Source organism: Montipora capricornis, chromosome 7, assembly GCF_036669925.1.
Source record: "Montipora capricornis isolate CH-2021 chromosome 7, ASM3666992v2, whole genome shotgun sequence".
NCBI lineage: Eukaryota > Metazoa > Cnidaria > Anthozoa > Scleractinia > Acroporidae > Montipora > Montipora capricornis.
This window is the reverse complement of record NC_090889.1, coordinates 29,117,716-29,138,559: the sequence shown is the minus strand read 5'-3', so window position 1 is coordinate 29,138,559 and position 20,844 is coordinate 29,117,716. Positions and strand designations below refer to the sequence as shown.

Here is a 20,844-nt window from a genome sequence, read left to right as displayed (position 1 = left end):
ATCAGTTTTCATTCATATTCAAAGTAGAACTAACAAAAACTTCGCACTTAGACTCTCTTTGAAGGGGAGACAGACATGAACTCCGAAATGGACTAATTTGGAAGAGGCTGATTTGCGCAGTTTCGAAAATACATTATGATTACATCTCGACAAGCATGCTGCGTTTTACCTTACACAAATATTTTTCCGGAATTTAAATATATATTTCATATATATTAAAATTCAGTCCTAAACAAAAGGCATCATTTCGAGGCTCTAAGGAATAAACTTATACAAATCCTTATCTTTATTCCCAAGAGCCTCGAGATGATGCCTATGGATAAGGATTTTAATATATCGAAATTGGTGTATTTGTCAGGAGCTCAAAGGGAGCCTCTATCTCCGCTAATTCTTTGAGTTAACGCTTTTCCCGAGTAAAATTAGATTTAGGAACAGATTTTTCTCAGAAAAAGTGTCATATTTCCCATGACGCTGAGATAGCGTTGTTTTGATTGGTTTTTACTTCAATGGGCTTGCTGAATCTCCCAAGGAAGATTGGCTTTAAAAAGAGCTTGCATGCCTGAGGCCCCGTCCACACGAATCCGTATATTTTTAATCCGCAACTTTTTCTTTCCGGCTTCAAAAATATTCCCATCCACAAGTAGCGACGTAGCGTATTCAAATCGAATTTGCCAGTCCACACGTATCCGAATTCACTCTAGTATTAAGGACTCCTCAAGGAAACAGAGCATGCACCATGAAGCGAGCGAATTTTGCTCGGCAGCCATCTTGAGAATTGATTTCACGGCAAGGAACTGGGCTCGTTCTTGTTAAGTCATCCGGATTAAGAAATTCTGGATTTAGCATCGACATGGTTCTGAATCCATAACGAATTCCAAAATATCCACTCTGGAGAGCGTATTCAAAAAGTTGCGGATTCAAAAATATACGGGTGTGTGGACCGGGCCTGAATCTCAGGGAGATAGAGGCCACCCTTGATGAGCTCCTAAATTGGTGAGATGGAAAGGATGATACTTCTTTGTTTCTTATTTATTTGCTTGAGCAAGTTGAAGTTTTGGCAGCTATTCAGCTATACCCACGAATAGTGTGTGGGTTCTTTAACGTCCCATATGGAACTAATGAACATGGAAGATATTAGTGAAACGGGGCCTACGGTTTATAGTTCTTATCCAAGAAGACTTGATGTCTAACCATTTGCGGATGTAATTATAATGGCAGCACATTCTCCTCAGTTCTTATAAGACCCCGAGTGTTGGTCCGGCCAGAGTCGAACTCATGACCTCCCTCATAGCAGCCCGGTGCTGAACCAACTGAGCCACCGGTGCGCGGTTCTTTTCATAAATTGTACGCTAAACACATGTGTTTTTTGTGGACGACGTGAAATACTGACCGTTTTATGTTGCTTTTCTTTCTTAAATCAAGATAAGGAGCAAATAAAGTTAACTGAACCTAGTTTAATGGCCAAGCTCCCACGAGTCTCTTATAACTTAGCGATGGAGCTTCCGAAGTAGTAAACGGAAGCCCGTAGGTTCGACTTCTACAAAAGAGCACTCGGATTTTACCGAGTATCCCCGAGTGGATGAAGGAGATACCACGAAGCTCTTTTCAACCTCTAATTTCAGCAACAGGCTTCATTGTTCTTGTAATTGTCGTATTAGTTTTTGCCTTTTTTCCTGAAGCAATCACGAAAACCGTTGTAATAGCTGGTTCCTGACCCGGCCGGCCTGCATAGCAAAGAGCTAAAAGGGAAGGGAACGAGGGAGGCAGAGCGAGTGCTGAAATGAATTGAAGGACGCTGAGGGAAGAGGAAGTCCCAGTCTCTTTTAATTTCAGCATTCGCTCATTCTCGATCCCAGATCCCATCGTTTCTCTTAACCGGCGGGGCCGACTAAGAGAAACGATGGGATCTGGGAACGAGAATGGCATTCGCTCTGCCTTTCCCTCCCTTTTTAGCGCTTGCGACGCAGGTTATGACAGCGATGATCAACTGAGTTGGATTCCCATAATAAGTCAGTGTTGGAACGAGTTCCTATGTTTTTTTAAGCATCAAGGGTGTTTATCAAAGCTAATTTTATTTTCTTCAGTTCTCTGCAAGTAGTTAGGATGGGAGGTTAAAAGGGATGAAGAGGAACAATGAACTTAGCAGTTTATTGCTAATACTTGAAAAATATCCCTAAAATTATCACACTTGTCAAACAAGAAGAATGGATTACAACAAAGACAGAACTGCATTGGAAAATCGAACTTATGTACCATAAAAATTGCGCGATTGAAGGCACAGCCATTAACAGAGCATTTGGTTATGAAATTTAAACAAGGCTACAACTTTATTGCTAATGGTGACAATCAATTTTCGAAAAGCTCTCTTGTCTTGCCAGAATAGTTTCTACAGCTATAAAATAGAAAAATTTTTTTTTTTTGAGAAATTTGTTAATTGTAATAATTGAAATAGAAAACTAGCTGTCAAAGTACAAGCCCTGCAGATGTTAAGAAAATAAGTTCCTCCGAAATTCTTAACAGTTCTTTAAAGCAAGAGGTGGTTCCAAAACCTTGCTTTTTCCCAGTATTGTCTTCGTATTTTACACATGTATTTACGCGTGCTCAAACAGTCACGTGGAAAGGACTTCCTGGAATGTGTTTGTCAGCCCACAGAACCTTCAGTACATAGGTACCTGGATCTTCGAGCGCGTAATTAACAGCATATACGTTACTTCCGGTATGTTTGACGGTGATTTCTTTAGCTGGAATTGCAGGACCTTCAACCCCGACCATCAGCGATCCTCTGCCGGCGTTACTTGCATTTACAGTGAAGGAGTTGGGTTGACCAATAACCGCGCTATGTAGCCCTGTCCCACGTGACGTACACTTGGATGCGTCTCCATCGCTTCGGTATTTGCCATCCGAGGGGTGAATAATGACGTTATACGGACTCCCAGGGATATCCTGACCAGCGAATTTAATTCTTATGGTGTATTCTCCTGCTACAGCTGGGTTGTACGTTACTTGATAGGTTCCATCAGCGTTTTCACTGCAGTTCATCTTAACCTTGGCGGGTCCATCCACCGAGAGGGCTAGAGCTCCAGAGCCAGCCTCCAATGCATTAACAGTGAATTCTGCAGCCGCTCCAACCTGTCCGCTACTGAGTCCACCGCCAAAAGCTTTGACCTTCTCGGGGTGACCTTCAACACCACCAACTCGAATCTTGAATGGACTGCCGGGAATATGGGCACCGTCGAAGCGAACGTTGACCAAATGATCACCGAACTCTCTGGGGGTGAAGCGAATTGCGAAGTTTCCACCACCAAGTTTAGATACTTGGGCATCTTTTTCCTCTCCTGAGGGAGCAACTACCGAAGCACTCACGTCACCAACATCTGCGTTTGTCTGGACAGAGAAGGAAGCGGGCTGGTTCACTTTCAAGCCACTCTCTGCGAGATCCGACACATTAAGATCCCGGAAACGATCTTCGACTTCTGGCGATACAATTACCTTGAATGGGCTTCCTGGGATGTCCTCGTCTGCGAACCGGATGTGGACAGTGTATTCTCCAGGTGTGGTAGGTAAATACGAAATGTTGCATGAACCATCCCCGTTATCGGTGCACTTGATCTCTGACTTAGCTGGTCCTTCAATTGCTATAGCAAGGCCTCCTGGCCCAGCGTCACGTGTCCACACAGTAAATTCTCCAGGATGGTTCACCACACCTCTTTCGAGCCCAGGACCTGCGGCAACACATTTAGCTGCCCCACCCCACACTGGTGCTTCGACGAAGACCTTGAAAGGACTTCCGGGGATATCCTTCTTTCTTCCGCTCTTAAATCGAACATAGATCGTGTGTTCTCCGCTTTCCTTCGGTACAAATCTGATAGTGTAAGTCTTAGGTGATGACTCGATTATTTCCGATTCGAGCTCGGTTCCATCCGGGCTTATCACCATGGTTTCAAGGTCATCCATCTTATACCCTTTGAGGTCGAACACAAAGTCGTGTGGTTGAGCGGGAGTGGATCCAAAAGTGACAAGGTCCTCAAACACCTGCGACACTCTCTGAGTTGGTTCACCGAATGTACCAGGAGCTTCAGAACTAACCTGTAAATGAGAAGAGGAAATAGCGAGCTAGGTTTGGTTGCTTTTTAAAGCTACACCATCTGCGAGAATTACGCGAAATTCTTCACGTCATTACAAGTGATGCGAGAGAGAGAGAGTGAGAGAACCTTTTTGTTTTGTACAGGTATAAAACATGGACCTTTTTATAACACGGAAAAAAATTCAGATGTCAAATGAGATTATAAATTGTTGGTTTTCGGAGTTTTTAGGGTGGGTGGCGGAAAGGACTGCAGAGGAAGGGAGTTGTTTTTCTTCTTGATCTGCTGCTATAACTATCGATTATTAATTTTTCGACTGACAATTTAACTTAACCGCACTTTCCAACCTTTCATTAGTTTCTTTGCGTAACTTATTCTGTCTAGCTTGTGTTATTGCTAGCACTTTAGGCTGAGTCTTTTACATCCCGTTGCTAGGCCTAGACTTTATTTTCTTATCGCTTCTTGTTCCCCTTCAACCGATTCCGTTTCAGTCTTTCTTATCCCCATTACCTAATTATCTCTGCTGCCAGCATACATAATTTACAACTTTCAATTCATTTGATCTTACCAAGTCTTGCTCGATTAGTTGTATCGGCTCATCTCCCGAGGGGCCAACAGTCGAGGTGAAGGGACTTCCGGGAACGTCTTCATCGGCGAATTTCACGTTGATGTTGTACTTGCCAGGCTCAAGCGGAAGATATTCTACAGAGCAAGTGCCATCCTCGTTATCTGTGCACTTGATTTCAGCCTTAGAGGGTCCCTCAATTGATAGACCAAGTCCACCATAGCCAGCGTCACGTGTGTTAATGAGAAAACTGCAAGGTTTCCCGGCAACTCCGTCAGATAAACCTGTGCATAACATAACGGAATGAAACAATGAAGCCCTATATACCGTAAATAACCATCGAGGCAAGTGCACGGACTCCTTGAGGCATAAATAGCCGTTCAAATGAAAGCTACTCTTCTTAACTTAGGGGACCTTAAACGTAAAACTATTTTCCGAGTTCATCAAATATGAAACTCTGGGGATGCATCTTTTAAACTAAAATAAGGAACAAGGATTTTATGTTCCATGTCTCTCGACTATTCGATAAAAATGATAACCACCATCCTACAAGACGGACAAATATTTAAGATCATTTCTTACCGGGGCCAGAGCAAACGACTTTGCTGGGATCAGCAGGCCCTGGACCGCTGACCATAACCGAGAACGGACTACCATTCACATGGTTACCAGACTTCTTGACAGTGACAAAGTGTTCTCCAGTCTCCTGCGGGGTGAATGAGACACTCAGAGTGTTATCGGAGTTGAGTGCGAGAGGGAGTGGTTCCTCGGGCTTCCCAGAAGGCCTTTGAAGACTAGCAGACAACAGGCCATCGTTGTAATCCTCCGGGAGTTTCAATCCGGGGATCTCAAGTCCAACACCACACGGTCGACCAATCGCGTTTCCAGCTTCGGGAGCGACAACCATGACAGAGAAGGGGCTGCCTTTCACGTGATCTCGGTATTTCTTGATGCTAATTAAATGCTCTCCAGCTTCTCGGGGTACGAAAGATACGAAGGGCCTGTTATCAGATGTCACTCTGAGCTTGAGATCCTCTTCGTCCTTACCAGATGGCCTCTTGAGTTTAGCTGTTAATCTGCTTAAATCTTCAGGAATACGAAGGTTAGGAATATCTAGCAGACAATCACAGGGTGTTCCAACAGCGTTCACAGCCTCAGCTGCTTCAACCATGATAGAGAAAGGACTGCCGGGTACGTCTCGCCAGTTTCTATCAGGAGTCTTCTTTCTCACGCTTATCTGATGTTCTCCTGGTTCTTGGGGTACAAAGGACACGCCTAAGGAGTTATCACGCGTTATTTCAAGTTTGAGTGGTTCTTCTTTTGCGCTGTTTGGTCGCTTGAGGAACCCTTTGAGTAAACCGTTTTCAAGGTCTTCTGGCAGAGTTACACCCTGTATATCTAAGTTCACATCACAGGTTCGTCCCATTGGGTGAACTTCCTCAACCTTCAAGAAATGGCCAGAAAGGAGAAAGATTAACTGAAAGTCAGGCACCTTTTATATTTTAACGCCCAAGGTGGCGCACTGTATATATTTTTAAAATGATAAGGTTTTAATGCCAATAGCATCAGGAGTCATTGACTAGAATGATCCTTTGCAGCTTTGTTCAACAAGTAATTAATGTATCACACGTGCCAAATTTGTGATTGGAAGGGAGACGAGTTGTTGATCAAGATTCCAGCTGAAAAAAAGATTTTTTTTCCATAAAACAATTCTTGAATTTACCTTTTCTTTGGCTCCAACCATCACACTGAATGGGCTGCCATCTACTTCTTTATTGTCCTTTCTCAAGTGAATCAAATGCTCTCCTTCCTCACGGGGAGTGAAAGCCACTCCCAAGGTGTTGTCCCCATTGAGGACGAGTTTTAGTTCTTCTTCTTTAGGACTGGAAGGCCGTTTTAGTGTAGCAGACAACCTGGGGTAGTCCTCAGGTAAGGTAACATCAGGGCTCTCAAGACCCATTCCGTAAGGCTTGCCAACGGTGGAGACACCCTCTGGTGCAGTGACCTTGATAACAAACGGACTGCCTTCGACTTGTTTTCCGTATTTTCTGATGAAGATGTAATGTAACCCGGTTTCACGAGGTACAAACGAACAACTTAACGTGTTGTCAGAGTTCAGCTTGAGATCAATGGGTTCCTCTTTGTCGCTTGATGGCCTCTTTAGTGTGCCTTTCACTCGCTCCTTGAGGATGTCATCTGGAAGTGCCACATCATCCAAACTGAAGCAGTAATCGACAGGGCAGCCTACACCTTCTACGGGCTCTTCCGATTCCACTAGGATAGAGAACGGACTACCAGCAATGGGGCTACCGTCTGACTTCTTGCGAATGGATAAGAAGTGCTCTCCGACCTCCCTTGGTACAAATGACACACTGATTGTACCGGGCTTTGGTCCAGGTTTAAGAGTGAGGGACTCGTCTACCTTACCGCTAGGTCGTTTCAGTGTACCCACAAGATCGTTGACATCAAGTCCATCAGGAACTTTGAAATCGAGATCGCAAGTGTGTCCTACGGGATAGATATCTCCAACGCGTTGAGCTTGAACCATGACGGAGAACGGACTGTTCTGCACCTCGTTTCCGCGTTTGTAGACATGGATCAGATACTCTCCTGGTTCGTAAGGGATGAATGTCACTGAAAGCGTGCCATCATCATTCACACGCAAAGGCTCAAGGGGTTCTTTGCGTCCGTCAGGCCTCTCAAGTTCCGCAGTAACATCGCCGTTTTTGACGTCTTCGGGGCGGAAGGTTTCGGGGATTTTCAGTTCCACGTCGCAAGGTTTTCCAACTGTTGGGCGTGGAGCGGCTGCATCAAGGTCGTCATAGTTGGAGTAGATATGAGCTGTGAATGGGCTTCCAGGAATGTCTTTATCAGCAAATTTACAGCTTATGTTGTAGTCACCTATACGAGAGGAAAGAAGAGAAATGATTAAACGAATGAATGAATGAATGAGGAAGGCTGCGCTAGGCAAGAGGAGAGAATGTTTCCAAGCTTATCTCTTATACCTGGTTCATCTGGAATATACTTCACGGAACAGGTGCCATCTCCGTTGTCTTGACATGTGATCTCGGCTTTGCTGGGCCCGTGAACAGCCAGCGCCAGACCACCTGGTCCAGCGTCCCTGGTGTCTAACGTGAATTCGGCTGGTTCTCCCGTTAAACCACGTGTTAATCCTGCAAGTAAACCAATATATTATGAGAGAAAGAAATAAACCATCCTGACGACTTTTTTGTAACGAAGTAGAGTTTTACATGTGCATAGATAGCTCAAACGTCCTTTTAAATGAATCCTGATGGGATTAACCTGTAAAAAAAACTCATCCCTCATGGGTGGGAAGAAAGAATAAGATGCGAGTCAATTGGGTTACTGTGTGTTCTTAACTGGCTGCATGACGCAGAACGTATCAACACCTAAATTAAAATTTTGATGTACCTTTTCCATAAGCCTTTACTTTATCAGCACCTCCTTCTACAGCGACAAATTTATATGGACTTCCACTCAATGGTACACCATTATAATCCAGAGCCAATTCATGGGGTCCAGGCTCCTTTGGCACGCAGGCCACGTCATAGGTCCCATCTTTGTTGTCCTTTATGCGCACCGGCTCTTTTGCCCCTAAGGGAGTGGAAAGGACACCGTTAAGTAAGCCATCAGGGATCTCTCCAGGAGCGGACTCAGCTGGTCGGGCATCTACCGCGTAAACAAGTTCTTCATCAACAACGGGTTCCTTATCTGCTTTGGGTTCACACTTGATTTTGTCCACATCAACTGGTTTTTCCGCCTTGAAGGTCAAAGGGCTTCCGGGCACTGGAGCTCCGCCAAAGAGAACATCGACATTATGGCGTCCTACTTCCTCAGGAGTAAACAAGCAATCGTATGTTCCGTCTTCATTGTCAACTACTTCAACAGGGATTTCCTTCCTGTTTGGTCCTTTGATAGTACACTTGGGCTTACCTTACAAAGTAAAAGACATGACATTGCTAATCAAAGACCATTTCAAAGAAGGACGATTAACCAAATTCAAGACCAGCCCGCAATTTTGCACTCATAACTTGTGACGTCCTTTGGGCAAGTGGATACACCCAACTCTGGCAATTCGAGGGGCTATTTGCAATTCTTCCCTTTTAGAATGGATTCCATTGCGATTCCTAACTTACTCACCGGTTAGAATTTATGCAATCGTTTTGTGACTGAACTGTAGGGATGAAGGTTCTCTTTAAATAATGTACCTTCATTCTATGCGTTCTATACATGAGCCTCTGGCTCGGATACTGAGGGCAACCTCAATCCCACGCGATGACTTTAATAAATTGATTGATTGATTCAATGATTTCTGGCTAAATGAGTTTTGTACCTTTTCCAGCTTGACTGGTATCCACAGTGAAATCATTTTCTTTACCCACGAAAAATTTATCATCCGGACCCAGGCCATCTATTTCCACTTTAGACGCGTCCCCGCTTGGGTTGACTTGGACCCTGAAAGGACTCTTGGGTACTCTCCTTCCACCATACTTGACATCAACACTGTGACGGCCCGGTCGCTCAGGCGTGTACTCAACAGTATAACAACCGTCTCCATTGTCCTTTACTTCGACTGGTACATCAGGACCGCTGGGCGGTGACACCGTGGCTGAAAACAGATAATATAAAGAACGTTAGCGGTTATATCAGCATAAGAGAGTTGCAGTAAATACCGCAGTTAAATCAATATACTCGAGTTTCGGAATTTAGATGCCAAGCTACACAGTGGCACGGCAGGTGGTCGACCTATCAGTAAGTTTGAGTATTCCATCAACACACTTCAACAAAATAAATACCACTATGAAGGAAAATGTTTCTGGCGAGGGAGATGAGGGGCACAAACTAACAAACTTAAGGTTCCATTAAGTTATGCGACTGTAAATGTATTGCTCTTGGAAAGCATAAAAGGGAGATGAAACGGCTGTTTTAGAGCTGTTTTTTTTGCAAGGGAACAATAAAATTTTTAAAAACGTTGTCCCTTAGCTATTAGTGTAATATTTCTTTTTGATAATTGCGCTTGAAATAACGGTTTTAGTGACAGGAGGGCTTCCAGTGAAAGGTATTAAGCAGTCGTTTCTCAAGGACTCCGGTAAAATAATGCGAAAGATGCGCAAAGGATTCTTGTAATCCCCAAAGCTAAGAGAGAGAATGATTGTTTCGCCTTTTATCAAGGTGGAAGGTTTCTCTGACGCTAAAAAAGACGATTAGGTTATGCTAGTACATCAAGAAGTTTCTTACCTGTAAGAGGAGCTGTTCCAGCCTCGGAACAGTCACACAGAAACTGAACTGGTTCATCTGTTACGGGCGACTCGTCCACACCAGGACCAGACACTTTAACCTTACTGGCGTCGAAAGGTGGTCCGGCGCGCACACGGAAAGGACTGTTAGGGACATGTTTGTCTCCATACTTAACATTCACAGTATAAGAACCTACAAAACAAGTTGATATTTTTCACATTGACGCAGTTTAAGGATGCGAAGGATGTGAAGTTTTTTAGTCGGCATGTTGGTGCTCACCCATCTGCATGAAAGTTTCATTTTTATTTATCGTTACTTGGTTAAACACTAGTTTGTTGTCCTTTCACACCACAGAATGATAAGACACAACAAAATCAATTCAGTAAGAGATTTTGAGTAGTAGTAGTTTGAGATGAGGTGCTACTTGCTATAAGGTTTGAAGTTTATTAAGCTCGCGTTACAGTGAGAAAAATAAACACGTTGCCATTCCCCTTGTGATCGAAGCCGTTGATGTTTTTAAGATTTCGCTTCAGTTGTGTTTCACCACCGGAAAGTCGCGTCATATTTCTAACACAAGGAAGGTTTACGTTTTTGCAAACGTTGGCCGTGTTGCACTTTATATTTCAACAGAATTAACTATTATAGGGTAATGCAAAGTGCTGTTTTCTACCCATCTAAACCTACTTATGGAATTGGGCCCACACAAGGACAGAGAAAACTCTGACCAGGGTGGGAATTGAACCCACGACCTTCGGGTTAGATCACCGCTGGTTTACAATGTCAAACGGGAGCAAGTCGTGGGAATTGATAAGAAACCAACGCTGTCCTCATGACACCGTAGGACGCAAAGTAAGAGTCACTAAAGAGGTAATTATTTGTCATGTCATATCTGACCTTCCTCCTCTGGCGTATACTCTACAGTATACACTCCATCTCCTTTCTCACAGACGGGTTCAGGTTTAAGAACCTTTCTTCTGGGAGCGTCCACGGTTACTTCAAGATCTGCATCTCCTGCTTCGGAGGTGTCTACAGTAAATTCCTGAGGAGTCTTGGAATAAAGTGGGCTTATTCTGTCTACACCAGGGCCATAGCATTTTACTTTGCTGGCATCGACTGGTCGAGTCACCTGTGGAAGTTAACGGAGTTTGTATATCACACACCCGTCGAGAAAACATAATGATCAAAGCTGACATGTTATTATCATATGACCCGTATGGCCCCGCGCGCGCTTTCATTGCAAAACTATTGAGAAAATCCCCGTATGAGGGCCGTACGCGGTGGCGCGAGCAGGGCCGGAAAAAGCCGTCCGGCCCTGCTAGGATCGCGTACGGCCCTCATACGGGGTTTTTCTCAATAGTCTTGCAATGAAAGCGCGCGCGAGATGCGAAGTAAAACAACTTTTCGGTCAAAATTAGCGACGTAAGTGAACATTCCGAATTCTGTTACCCGGAAAAAAAAAAAAAAAGGAAAAGCGCGTTGGTCATATGATAGAGAGCTAAGGAATTAGTCTAAAGACGGCAATCACTTCCCAAGGTTCGAGATCTACGATAGTTCTGTTATCATGTCTTTTCCTTCGACAAGAAACTTTGCCCCAAACCGTCTCTCCACTCTGGTGTATAAAGTGGCACAGGCGACATTCTGCTTTGGGTAATCCCGTCCAGGGAGGGGAGTATCAACACTTGCTTCATGTTACAGAAACCAAGTTGGGGTCTGGCCGTAAGAGCCCCAGTGGTACGATGTGCCACAGCAATCGCCGCCCATCTCAGTCTTGTTTACAAACGTTTTTTTTTTTTTTGGCCAACCACTGGAACATAAGAACCCTTTGTTTAGTTAAAGAGTCAATACAGCTCTGGTTGCAATATTTGTATTTATAGGTGTTTAATGTCCATTGTTATATTCAGTAGGGGAGACGAACCTTTGCGTTGAAAGGGCTTCCAGGTATATGCTGATCAGCAAACTTGATGTGAATCTCATAATCACCGGGCTCAGATGGAGTGTACTTTACCGCGCACGTACCATCTCCATTGTCAGTGCAAGTCAGTTTAGCCTCAGAGGGTCCCTCAATGGCCAAACTTAAGCCTCCTGCCCCAGCACCTTTAGTTTCCACAGTGAATTCCGCAGGACGGTCCACAAGGGCATTCTCTAGACCAGGACCGTAAGCTTTGCATTTTGAAGCATCAGTGGGTGGCAAGACATCCACCTGAACCAAAAGAAAACACGCAAACAATTATGCAAAGTAAACTCTTTTCACATCAACTTTTTTTTTTACAGTTGTATTTACTCACAAGAGGGATCAATACTGCCGCGGACAGATGCCCTTCGGGTAGGCGGTAGCAAGGCACTCAGTTACTTTGTGAGAACTACTTCATCTTCAAAGAAATCTCTTATCTTCTGTATTCTAGTTCTACACCCGACATTACAAGAAAGGCACAACGTATCTGATGCAAGTCTAGTCTTTGAAATGACGTCCGTGTGATACGACAGGAAATAAAAAGCTACCCACTGACCTTAAAGGGACTCCCTGGAATATCGTCTCCGCCAAATTTGACACTTAATTTGTGAATTCCTTCCTCGAATGGTGTGTAGGAAACAGAATAGGTACCATCGCCATTGTCAGTCACCAAAGTGTCTGTGTGGGCACCCGAAGGATTGTCTACAGCTGCCATTAATTGTGCCTCTCCTGGTGAGAAGAAACAAGAAGAAAATTGTTTCGTTTATATAAAGGAAACGTTACGTTGTCTCTTTCAGTTAGTGTACTTGGAGGTTAGAAATACTCTAAAATTACGGTGCTCAACATGGCTAAAATTGTTTACGTCCACAGCATAATATGATGTAAAAAAATTCAAAGAAAAAAGGGACATTGAGGGGACATTGTGCAAACAAACGCAGAAGCGAATATTGCAAGCAAGACGAAGTTAATGGTCTCAATCGTTTTTCGCTTTTATTGGTCTTTAGTATTATTACATAGGTGATTAATGAAAATTCTCTGCGCTGACTGGTTGCACTTGAGGTGACTATTATGCAATAAGCACCTATGGGGTTTTTCAAAATGGCCGAAAGCCGTTTTGGCGAGCTGACAGAGGAAGGAGTTAATTGTTTTAAAGAAAAAGCATTTTTTTTCAAATAATCACCTAAGCAATCGTACTAAAACAATTGTTCACCTAAGGCTCGGTGAATATCGGTGAATAAAAAGCTCGCCTTCGCGTCTAGGGTTTTCTTCACCACGCCTTTGGCGGAAAATTGTTAAATAAGGCCCTTTCCAAACGCGGCTCCAATCATGTTCCGAACCTAAATCAGCAAAGTGCGACTTAAGAGCGACTTCTGAGCAACGACTGATTCATACGTCGTACCTGTGTGTCGCACTAAACAAACGATTAGGTAAGTGCTTAGGTAAGGGTATAACCTCAAACCTTAGGAAGCTCATAGAACGCTCTAAATTGTCTTCATTTATGCGTTGCGTTCGGCACATGACCAGAACTCCGTATGAATCAGCCGTCGCTCCATGCGACAGAACCTGCCGAACTTAGCGTTGTTTGCCGCTTTAAACCTACCGTAACCTGCCTAACAAAACTGATTCAAACGTCGCTTTTCTGCCATGCTTAACTCACCAGTTAGGTTCAGCACATGACTGGAGCGGTGTTTGGAGCGGCGTTTGAAACGGGCCAACAAAAAGACTTACTCAAACATGTCGCTAAACGAGTAAAAAGGCAGAAACTTCACGATTATCTTTGTTAGTTTCAATCACGAGTCGAGTGCTAACTCTTGTAACTCAACTGACTTACCAGCGTCTTTGCAGTCCACATCAAACTCAGCCAGTTCGTTGATTGTAGCAATTTCCAGCCCATCTCCTTTAGCCTTGCATTTTCCCGCGTCACCAGGCTTGGCTACCTCCACTAGGAAAGGACTTCCGGGAACAGGAGAATTATCAAATGTTACGTCTACTTTGTATTCTCCTTCCACAGGAGCCACGTACTCGCACTTGAATGTATCTTTTCCTTCCTCCGTAACTTGAACGTCTACAGGGCGACCACTACGCGCTATGAAGTGACAAGTAAAATAGCGCAATGAGTTCGGCTTTGCTGGACTTACCGTCAGCTCGGAAAAAAATTTCATGGCCGTCAAGAAAAACGGACGGTTTACTCGGACTCCGCCCTCAAACATTTTCACGAAACTATCATTAATTGGGCTTTTAACGTTGAAAAAAAAGTGCAACTTACAATAATTTTATTTTACGGTCAGGAAGTAAGGTTGTTGTTGTTGTTGCAGATAGTGGACTGCGAGCACTTAAGTTCTCATATTCAAGACAAAACCTTTAGGAAACTATTCAGAAAATTATTGCTGGGTAGCTCCAATTTGAGGTGTCGTCAGTTCTGATGCACAAGGTGGTTTATTTTTTTTTGACACGTTCGGTGTAATCGCAAGGTGTGACCATTTAAATAAAGGCTTTCCCACCATACTAAATGCTGTACAAGGTACCTTTGGGCTCTATCTTCACGTTAACGTCCCCTTTTCCAGCCTCGGAAGCATTGATAGTAAACCACGTTGGTTTGCCGGGCTGCACGCCTGTCTTCTCGACCCCAGGTCCCATTACTTTCACCTTGGAAGCGTCTGATGTTGGTAAAATTGGAATCTTGAAGGGACTTCCTGGTGCATGCACTCCACCATATTTCACGTTGACCCTGTGGCCACCTGAAACATTCCAAGAACATAAAGAGGGTTCATCCTTACTGTTATTAAAGAAAAGGTACAAATTGTTTCGAAATCGCTCACCGACTTCGGTTGGTAAGGGTCAACGGTGTTTTCCAAGCCGTAATTGGTAATTGATGACTCACCATCGTTTTTTCCAAATAGGTTATTTTCAAACAAAATATATCGTTAACGCGTTTTCTCAGGATTATAGCAGATGCCAATTTTCGCGGCCATGTAAGCTGCAAGTGTTAATTGATTGCAATAGATGTGCTATGGATGGCAAATTCTGTTCCCTTGTTACATATCAACAAACTACCATTGCCGTATTCCTGTGGCTGCTGAAAGAAACTATTTCCCCAATAAAAATCGTGTATTATTTACCTTTCTTTTTAGGGTAGTATGTAACGGCATAGATTCCATATTCTTCCTCTTCTACCTCACACTTCACTGGGCTGTTTAATTCATCAACGACTTCAACTATCAGCTCTTCATCTCCCGCAAGACGAGTGTCTATGTCAATATCCGCTGGCTCACCCGCTCGTATCCCGGGCTCAATCCCGGGACCTTCGACCTTGACCTTTGAGGCATCAAAGGGATAAGAGATCCGCGCCTTGAATGGGCTTCCAGGAATGTGCTGATCAGCGAACAGGATGTTGATCACATAGTCACCAGGGTCGGGTGGGAGATAGCTAACGTCACATGACCCATCACCATTGTCTTTGCACTCAATCTGTGCCTCGGAAGGTCCTTCGATGGTCAGCCCCAGGCCTCCTTCACCTGCTCCTTTGGTCTCTATCTTGAATTCATTGTTCTGGTTCACGAAACCCTGAAAAAAGGAGATTTGTTTTTTCTTGAGCAGTTTGTCGCCAATTATGTCGTCAAACATAAATTATCATTTACGGACTGAGCGGTTTGAGTAATTATAAGACCAAGTCATCAAAGCTTGTTTGCGCAGGAGTTCAGTGCCAGGCCTGGGAAGCATAAAATATCGGAAATATCGGTAGGCAATACTGAGGCCTTTTCACGACTCGCGCAATGTTTGTTATCCTCCTTCAGTAATTGCGCACGAGGCAATTACAAAACTATGAATGATTATCAACAAGCATCAGATCAGAGTTTTCGTGACAAACGAGTAAAAAAATACACGCCCTGAGGGGATTTCCATACCTTCTCAAGACCAGGTCCATAAGCACGGCAAGCAGAACTGTTGGTTTGGACGACACCGACTTGGAAGGGACTCTTGGGGATATTTTCAGAGTTGAAGGTGATGTAAACTGTATATTTCCCAACAGCAGAGGGGTAATAGACAACATCGTAAGTTTTGTCTTCAGTGGAGGGTTTAATTTCCACAGGTACTTTCTTTCCCTGGCTGTCAAGCACTTTGACTTCCACATCTCCTTCGCCTGCATCCTTGGTGTAGACTTTAAATTCTGCTGGGACACCTACAGATAACAACTCCTGTTAAAAATCTGCCAAGACCATAACATCATGAATAGATGGGAATAACATGTCTTTTTTGCAGTCCCTGAAACTTGTCGTTCTTGAAGAGAGTATGAAATAGTTCGGGGAGGTCTTCGGCGAGTACCAGACAAGGAAAAGTCGAAGTTAGAGGCCAAATGGGTTAGGCTAACGTCAACATTTCGGGACTCGTCATGTCAACTCGCGATAACTTTTCTTTAGGATAGCGTCAGCTGGACCACGTGACCATGAATGGAATGGAATGCGTACTATCCGAGAGATTTTATTAGATTTGTGTTATTAGACTTGTTATTAATTTTAAGTGCTGTGCATTTGAATGTTTCTGTCCTTTGAAACAAGTTCACTCCTGATTGACAAAAAACCCAGAAAAATACCTGAAAAAGTGAGTGGTGGTTTCGTGCGCTGTGGCTGAAATGAAATTACCTGCTACAACGCCCTCAGGCTCCAGACCTGGACCCTCAGCAAAAACTTTGCTTGAATCACCAGGAGGTGAGATTGGAACCATGAAAGGACTGTTTGGGATATCGACTTCTCCACAGGTGACATGGATAGCATATTTGCCAGGTGTGGTTGGGAAGTAACGCACCTCACAGATACCTGGGGAGCTCTCAGTACACTGAATTTCAGCTTGTGATGGGCCTTCAATAGCAAATCCCAAGCTGTCGATTCCAGCCCCTTTTGTTTCCACTGTAAATTCACATGGTTTGCCTGCAGTACCTTTGTGGAAGGTTTGGGAAAGATTTAAGTTAATTTATGTATTTTTTCTTGCACTGACCTCTTCCTTTAGGTTCATTTTCCCATTTCACAACTAAGTTTATGACAATGTACCCTAATGTTATTTTCCAAAAACGATGAAGTAAAGTGAGCAATATACACAAAATATGAACCAAGTAATTTGAAGATTTGAATAGTTTTGGATCTGCAAGTTCTCAAGTCACACATTTTCTGATACAGCTGTAGAACAAGTTTCCCATAACTTCATGTTAACAACACAGTGTCCCCCAAAAGATAACCTTTGAATGCAACACTGTGTAACAGTTTGTAAGTCTTTACAAAATGCCCCGCTCTAATTATGCAGCTGTACTGGTTGTACGAAAAAATGTATCTATTTGATGTGCAGATTATAGATAAAATGTAGAAGTGATCCTCGGAATTGTCTCTTTATAGACACTTGAAAAATTCATGCAGATTCAATGGCATTCCAGCCCATGACCTCTGCAATATTGGTGCAATGCTCTACCGATAATTGAGCTATGATGTCACACAGGTTGGAGCAGGGCAATTTGTTGGGTTCATTTGTTCCCGCTGAATTCCTGTTGATGCCACTCGAATTTTTCAGGTGTCTATTAAAAGAAAATTGCTTAAAGGGCTAGGTCACGCTATTTTAGGTAATTTTGTTTCATTTTGTTAATTATGAGCTCTAAACGTCAAAATTATTGGCAGAGCAAGAGTCTTTCATTTGCAAAATCACGGCCACATAACAACTGAAAATGATTTTCCAGCTTTGTAAATGACATTTTGACATAGATTGATATAAATTTGAAAAAAGGTGGGCCGACGTTTTTCAAATTTACCCAAATGCAATCCACTTCAATCCTCTCCAGTTTTGTCCATCCATGTCCCTTCTTGGCTTCCCTGTGTTATGTTAGAGTTCTTCTATAGTTTTGAACAGTTATTTTGATATTTTAGTTAATTCTATGACCATTCGATCAGTGCTGAAATTGCCTAAACTTGCGTGAACTAGCCCCTTAAATTGTCTAGTTAAGTGCATGGATCACTTCTACATTTTGTTTGCATTGGTTGTAGAAGCAATGAAGGCATGTAAGCAGGAAAAGTTTACCTTTTTCCAAGCCTGGACCGTAAGCTTTGATTTTGCTTGCATCAACAGCTGTTGCCACCTTCACATGGAAAGGACTGTTGGGAACTTGCACAGAGCTCCATGTGACATTAACAATGTAATTTCCATACTTGGCTGGAAAGTATATACATGAGTAAGTTCCATCGCCATTATTCTTGATGTCAACTTTTTCTTCGCCTTGAGGACCTTCAACAAACACATCTGGTTCTCCATCACCTGCACCTCGGCCATCTATTGTGAATGGAGCTTTCTGTCCAGCTTTTATTCCAGTTGGCTCAACACCTTGGGAAGAGCAAATGAAAAGCAGCATGATTAACATCACAACCTGCCTACAAAGAACAAGAGGCTGACCAAAGTTGAAGGCAGCTCAAAGGCTCCTTTTTCTTTAGCTTCTACTGTAACTCACGGCAAGGGTGGGCACCACTCCTATTCCGTTGCATGCACAACTTTTCCCCAGTAATACTGGCACACATTTCACCCACTATGAATGGATGGAAAGCTGAATGAACTTTGGAGAGCATGAGCGGGGATTTGAACTCAGAGCGCTGAAATGCAGTCTGTGAGCGATATCCACTACACTACACCTGCTCCCAACAACTAATAACTCAACTGTAATAACTAAAAAATTATTCCTTTTAATGATCTTTTACTGATACTAGCCTTTGAGAAAGTTCTTTCAGCGAAAGGGGATTATAGAGGAAGTGTTCTTTCTCATTCTTCTTTCAAGCAGTTGGAGAAGTGATCACATTTCATCAAGATGAACACAGTGAACGATAATGAGGCCAATCCAAAAGAAAATGGTAAAATGCAATGCAGATGGTGAAATAAGCACTCGAGCCCCTAAACACACTACTCCAGAGCATTGCACAGCACCAAATTTCTCGTTGGAAGCTAAATCTTAATTTGAACGCATGCCTTATCTCTCCATTTAATTTTCATTGGAGGAATACAGCTTATTCCAGGGCTTAAAATTAATGAAAAAATCCAGTCGCAATTTTGCTACAACATACAGAAAATTAAGTTGCAATTTCACAACTTTTAGATGCAAAATTGGTGTGTTGCCTTGTGCTGTCAGCGGTTTAGCAAAACAAAATATGAGCCTGCAATACTTGTAGGTATTGAAAATGGCAAATTATCAAAGGAATAGAGTTTTACTGCTAAATTACACTACAATTACACTATCTTCAGATTGAAAGAAAATTCACAGCGAGAAACAAATAATTTTGACATTTCTTTATTTATTTTAGTAAAAGTAGCAGCAAAGTGGCAACTGCTAACCCTTTTGTTTTGAAAGAGTGAAGGTGAAAACCAGTCACAAATTTGCAACTTCCCAGATATTTTGGACACAAAGGGAAAAAATTCAGACGCAAATGTGACTGTATTGGTCGCAATTTTGAGCCCTGTATTCCCACCCGACATTTATGTAACAGGAAAGGCAAAACACACTCTCTGAAAGAATTTGAAGATATTACCTATTCCAAACACTCGCACTTTACTGGGGATAGGTTCCACTCTGGGTGGGTTAACTTTGACGTGGAAAGGACTTTGACTGATTGGTTGTCCTCCAAATGTGACCTTGATGGTATGTTTACCAGCATTGACAGGTTGATATTCCACAAAAAACTTGCCATCTTCTTGTGGTTCAATTATTATATCTACATCTTCACCACCACGGGGGTCGATAACTTTGACTGACACCTGCCCTTCACCAGCATCTTTGGTGTAAACTGTAAAATCAGTGTATTTGCCAGCTTGAATCCCTTCTGGTTGTAGTCCTGGTCCAGATGCATATGCCTGGGTGGCATCAAGATCTGCACCCACTTCTACCCGGAATGGACTTTTGGGGATGTGGCGACCATTCCATTTAACATGCACATCATATTTCCCTGAACAAAACAAAAACAATTCAATACTGGTATCTGCTTCGCTTAATCAAATTTCAACCCTTTTACCTCTTACCTGGCCTCTTAGTGGGAGGCGCGGTGGCCTCATAATTAGTGTGCTCGACTTCGGAGTGAATGGTCCGGGTTCGGGACCTGGCCGGGGACATTGTGTTGTGTTCTTGGGCAAGACACTTTACTCCCTCGGTACCTCTCTCAACCCAGGTATATAAATGGGTACCAGCGAAATGCTGGGGGTAACCCCACGATGGACTAGCATCCCATCCAGGGGGGAGTAGAAATACTCCTAGTCGCTTCATGTTACAGAAACCAGGGATAAGCTCCGGCCTGATGGACCACTAGGCCTGTAAGCTGACTTTTTTACTTGGCCTCTTAGTATGTAAAGAGAAGCTTAGCTGAGTATTGCCATTTACCTAGACTCTGTGGGAAGTACTGACAAGCGTAAGTATGATCACCATTATCTGTCACTGTTACTTCTTGTTCCTCTTTGCCAGGTCCCCAAACTGACACACCAAGCTTCCCCTTTCCAGCTCCCTGAGTATACACTGTGAAAAAGGCTGGTTTCTTTACCACAAGGCCTTTGGGTTCTACTCCAGGCCCCTTTGCATAACACTTGGTGGATGGATGTGTCCTTGGACGGATCGGGGCACCAGGTTTGACTTTCGCTTCCGGAAAGTAGGAGACATAGGTCATGACACTGAGTTCATCTACGTTTGGATTGGTGATTTCTTGTGGAGTAATAACCTACAAGGATGTGAAGTTAATCAAGTCGTCACCAAAAAGCACTTAGAAAGGTGAGAGGAAGCAATTGATGGCTTTTTGCAGATCAAGAATATCAATTTCCATCTTTTCCCTTTTTAACGTTCAACATATTTTTGTTCACAATAGACTTTATCTACACCAAGCTGTTCAAAGGCTTCATGATCTGGACATCTGGGCCCGGTTGTTCAAAAGCCGATTAACGCTAATCCCAGATTAAAAATTAACCAAGGAGTTCATTTCTCTACTCCC

At 43.3% G+C, this 20,844-nt stretch overlaps 1 protein-coding gene across 3 annotated transcripts in view; it reads right to left on the bottom strand.

Annotated features, from left to right (window-relative positions):
* Positions 1-2,129: 2,129 nt before the first annotated feature.
* The window catches only part of LOC138056829 (filamin-A-like), a 31,355-nt gene continuing 12,640 nt past the window's right edge, over positions 2,130-20,844 (bottom strand). For all 3 annotated transcript variants that reach the window (XM_068902739.1, XM_068902740.1, XM_068902741.1), the window contains exons 4-22: positions 20,247-20,577; positions 19,405-19,818; positions 17,915-18,214; positions 16,498-16,791; positions 15,763-16,037; positions 14,977-15,421; positions 14,383-14,595; positions 13,689-13,943; positions 12,414-12,586; positions 11,822-12,106; positions 10,801-11,032; positions 9,907-10,098; positions 9,002-9,277; positions 8,080-8,601; positions 7,653-7,820; positions 6,371-7,548; positions 5,230-6,091; positions 4,651-4,931; positions 2,130-4,086 (exon numbers count right to left, since the gene is read on the bottom strand). In XM_068902739.1, the coding sequence (XP_068758840.1) occupies positions 2,602-4,086; positions 4,651-4,931; positions 5,230-6,091; positions 6,371-7,548; positions 7,653-7,820; positions 8,080-8,601; positions 9,002-9,277; positions 9,907-10,098; positions 10,801-11,032; positions 11,822-12,106; positions 12,414-12,586; positions 13,689-13,943; positions 14,383-14,595; positions 14,977-15,421; positions 15,763-16,037; positions 16,498-16,791; positions 17,915-18,214; positions 19,405-19,818; positions 20,247-20,577 (8,181 nt within the window). In that variant the 3' untranslated portion in view covers positions 2,130-2,601. The remainder of the gene's footprint in view (positions 4,087-4,650; positions 4,932-5,229; positions 6,092-6,370; positions 7,549-7,652; positions 7,821-8,079; positions 8,602-9,001; positions 9,278-9,906; positions 10,099-10,800; positions 11,033-11,821; positions 12,107-12,413; positions 12,587-13,688; positions 13,944-14,382; positions 14,596-14,976; positions 15,422-15,762; positions 16,038-16,497; positions 16,792-17,914; positions 18,215-19,404; positions 19,819-20,246; positions 20,578-20,844) is intronic.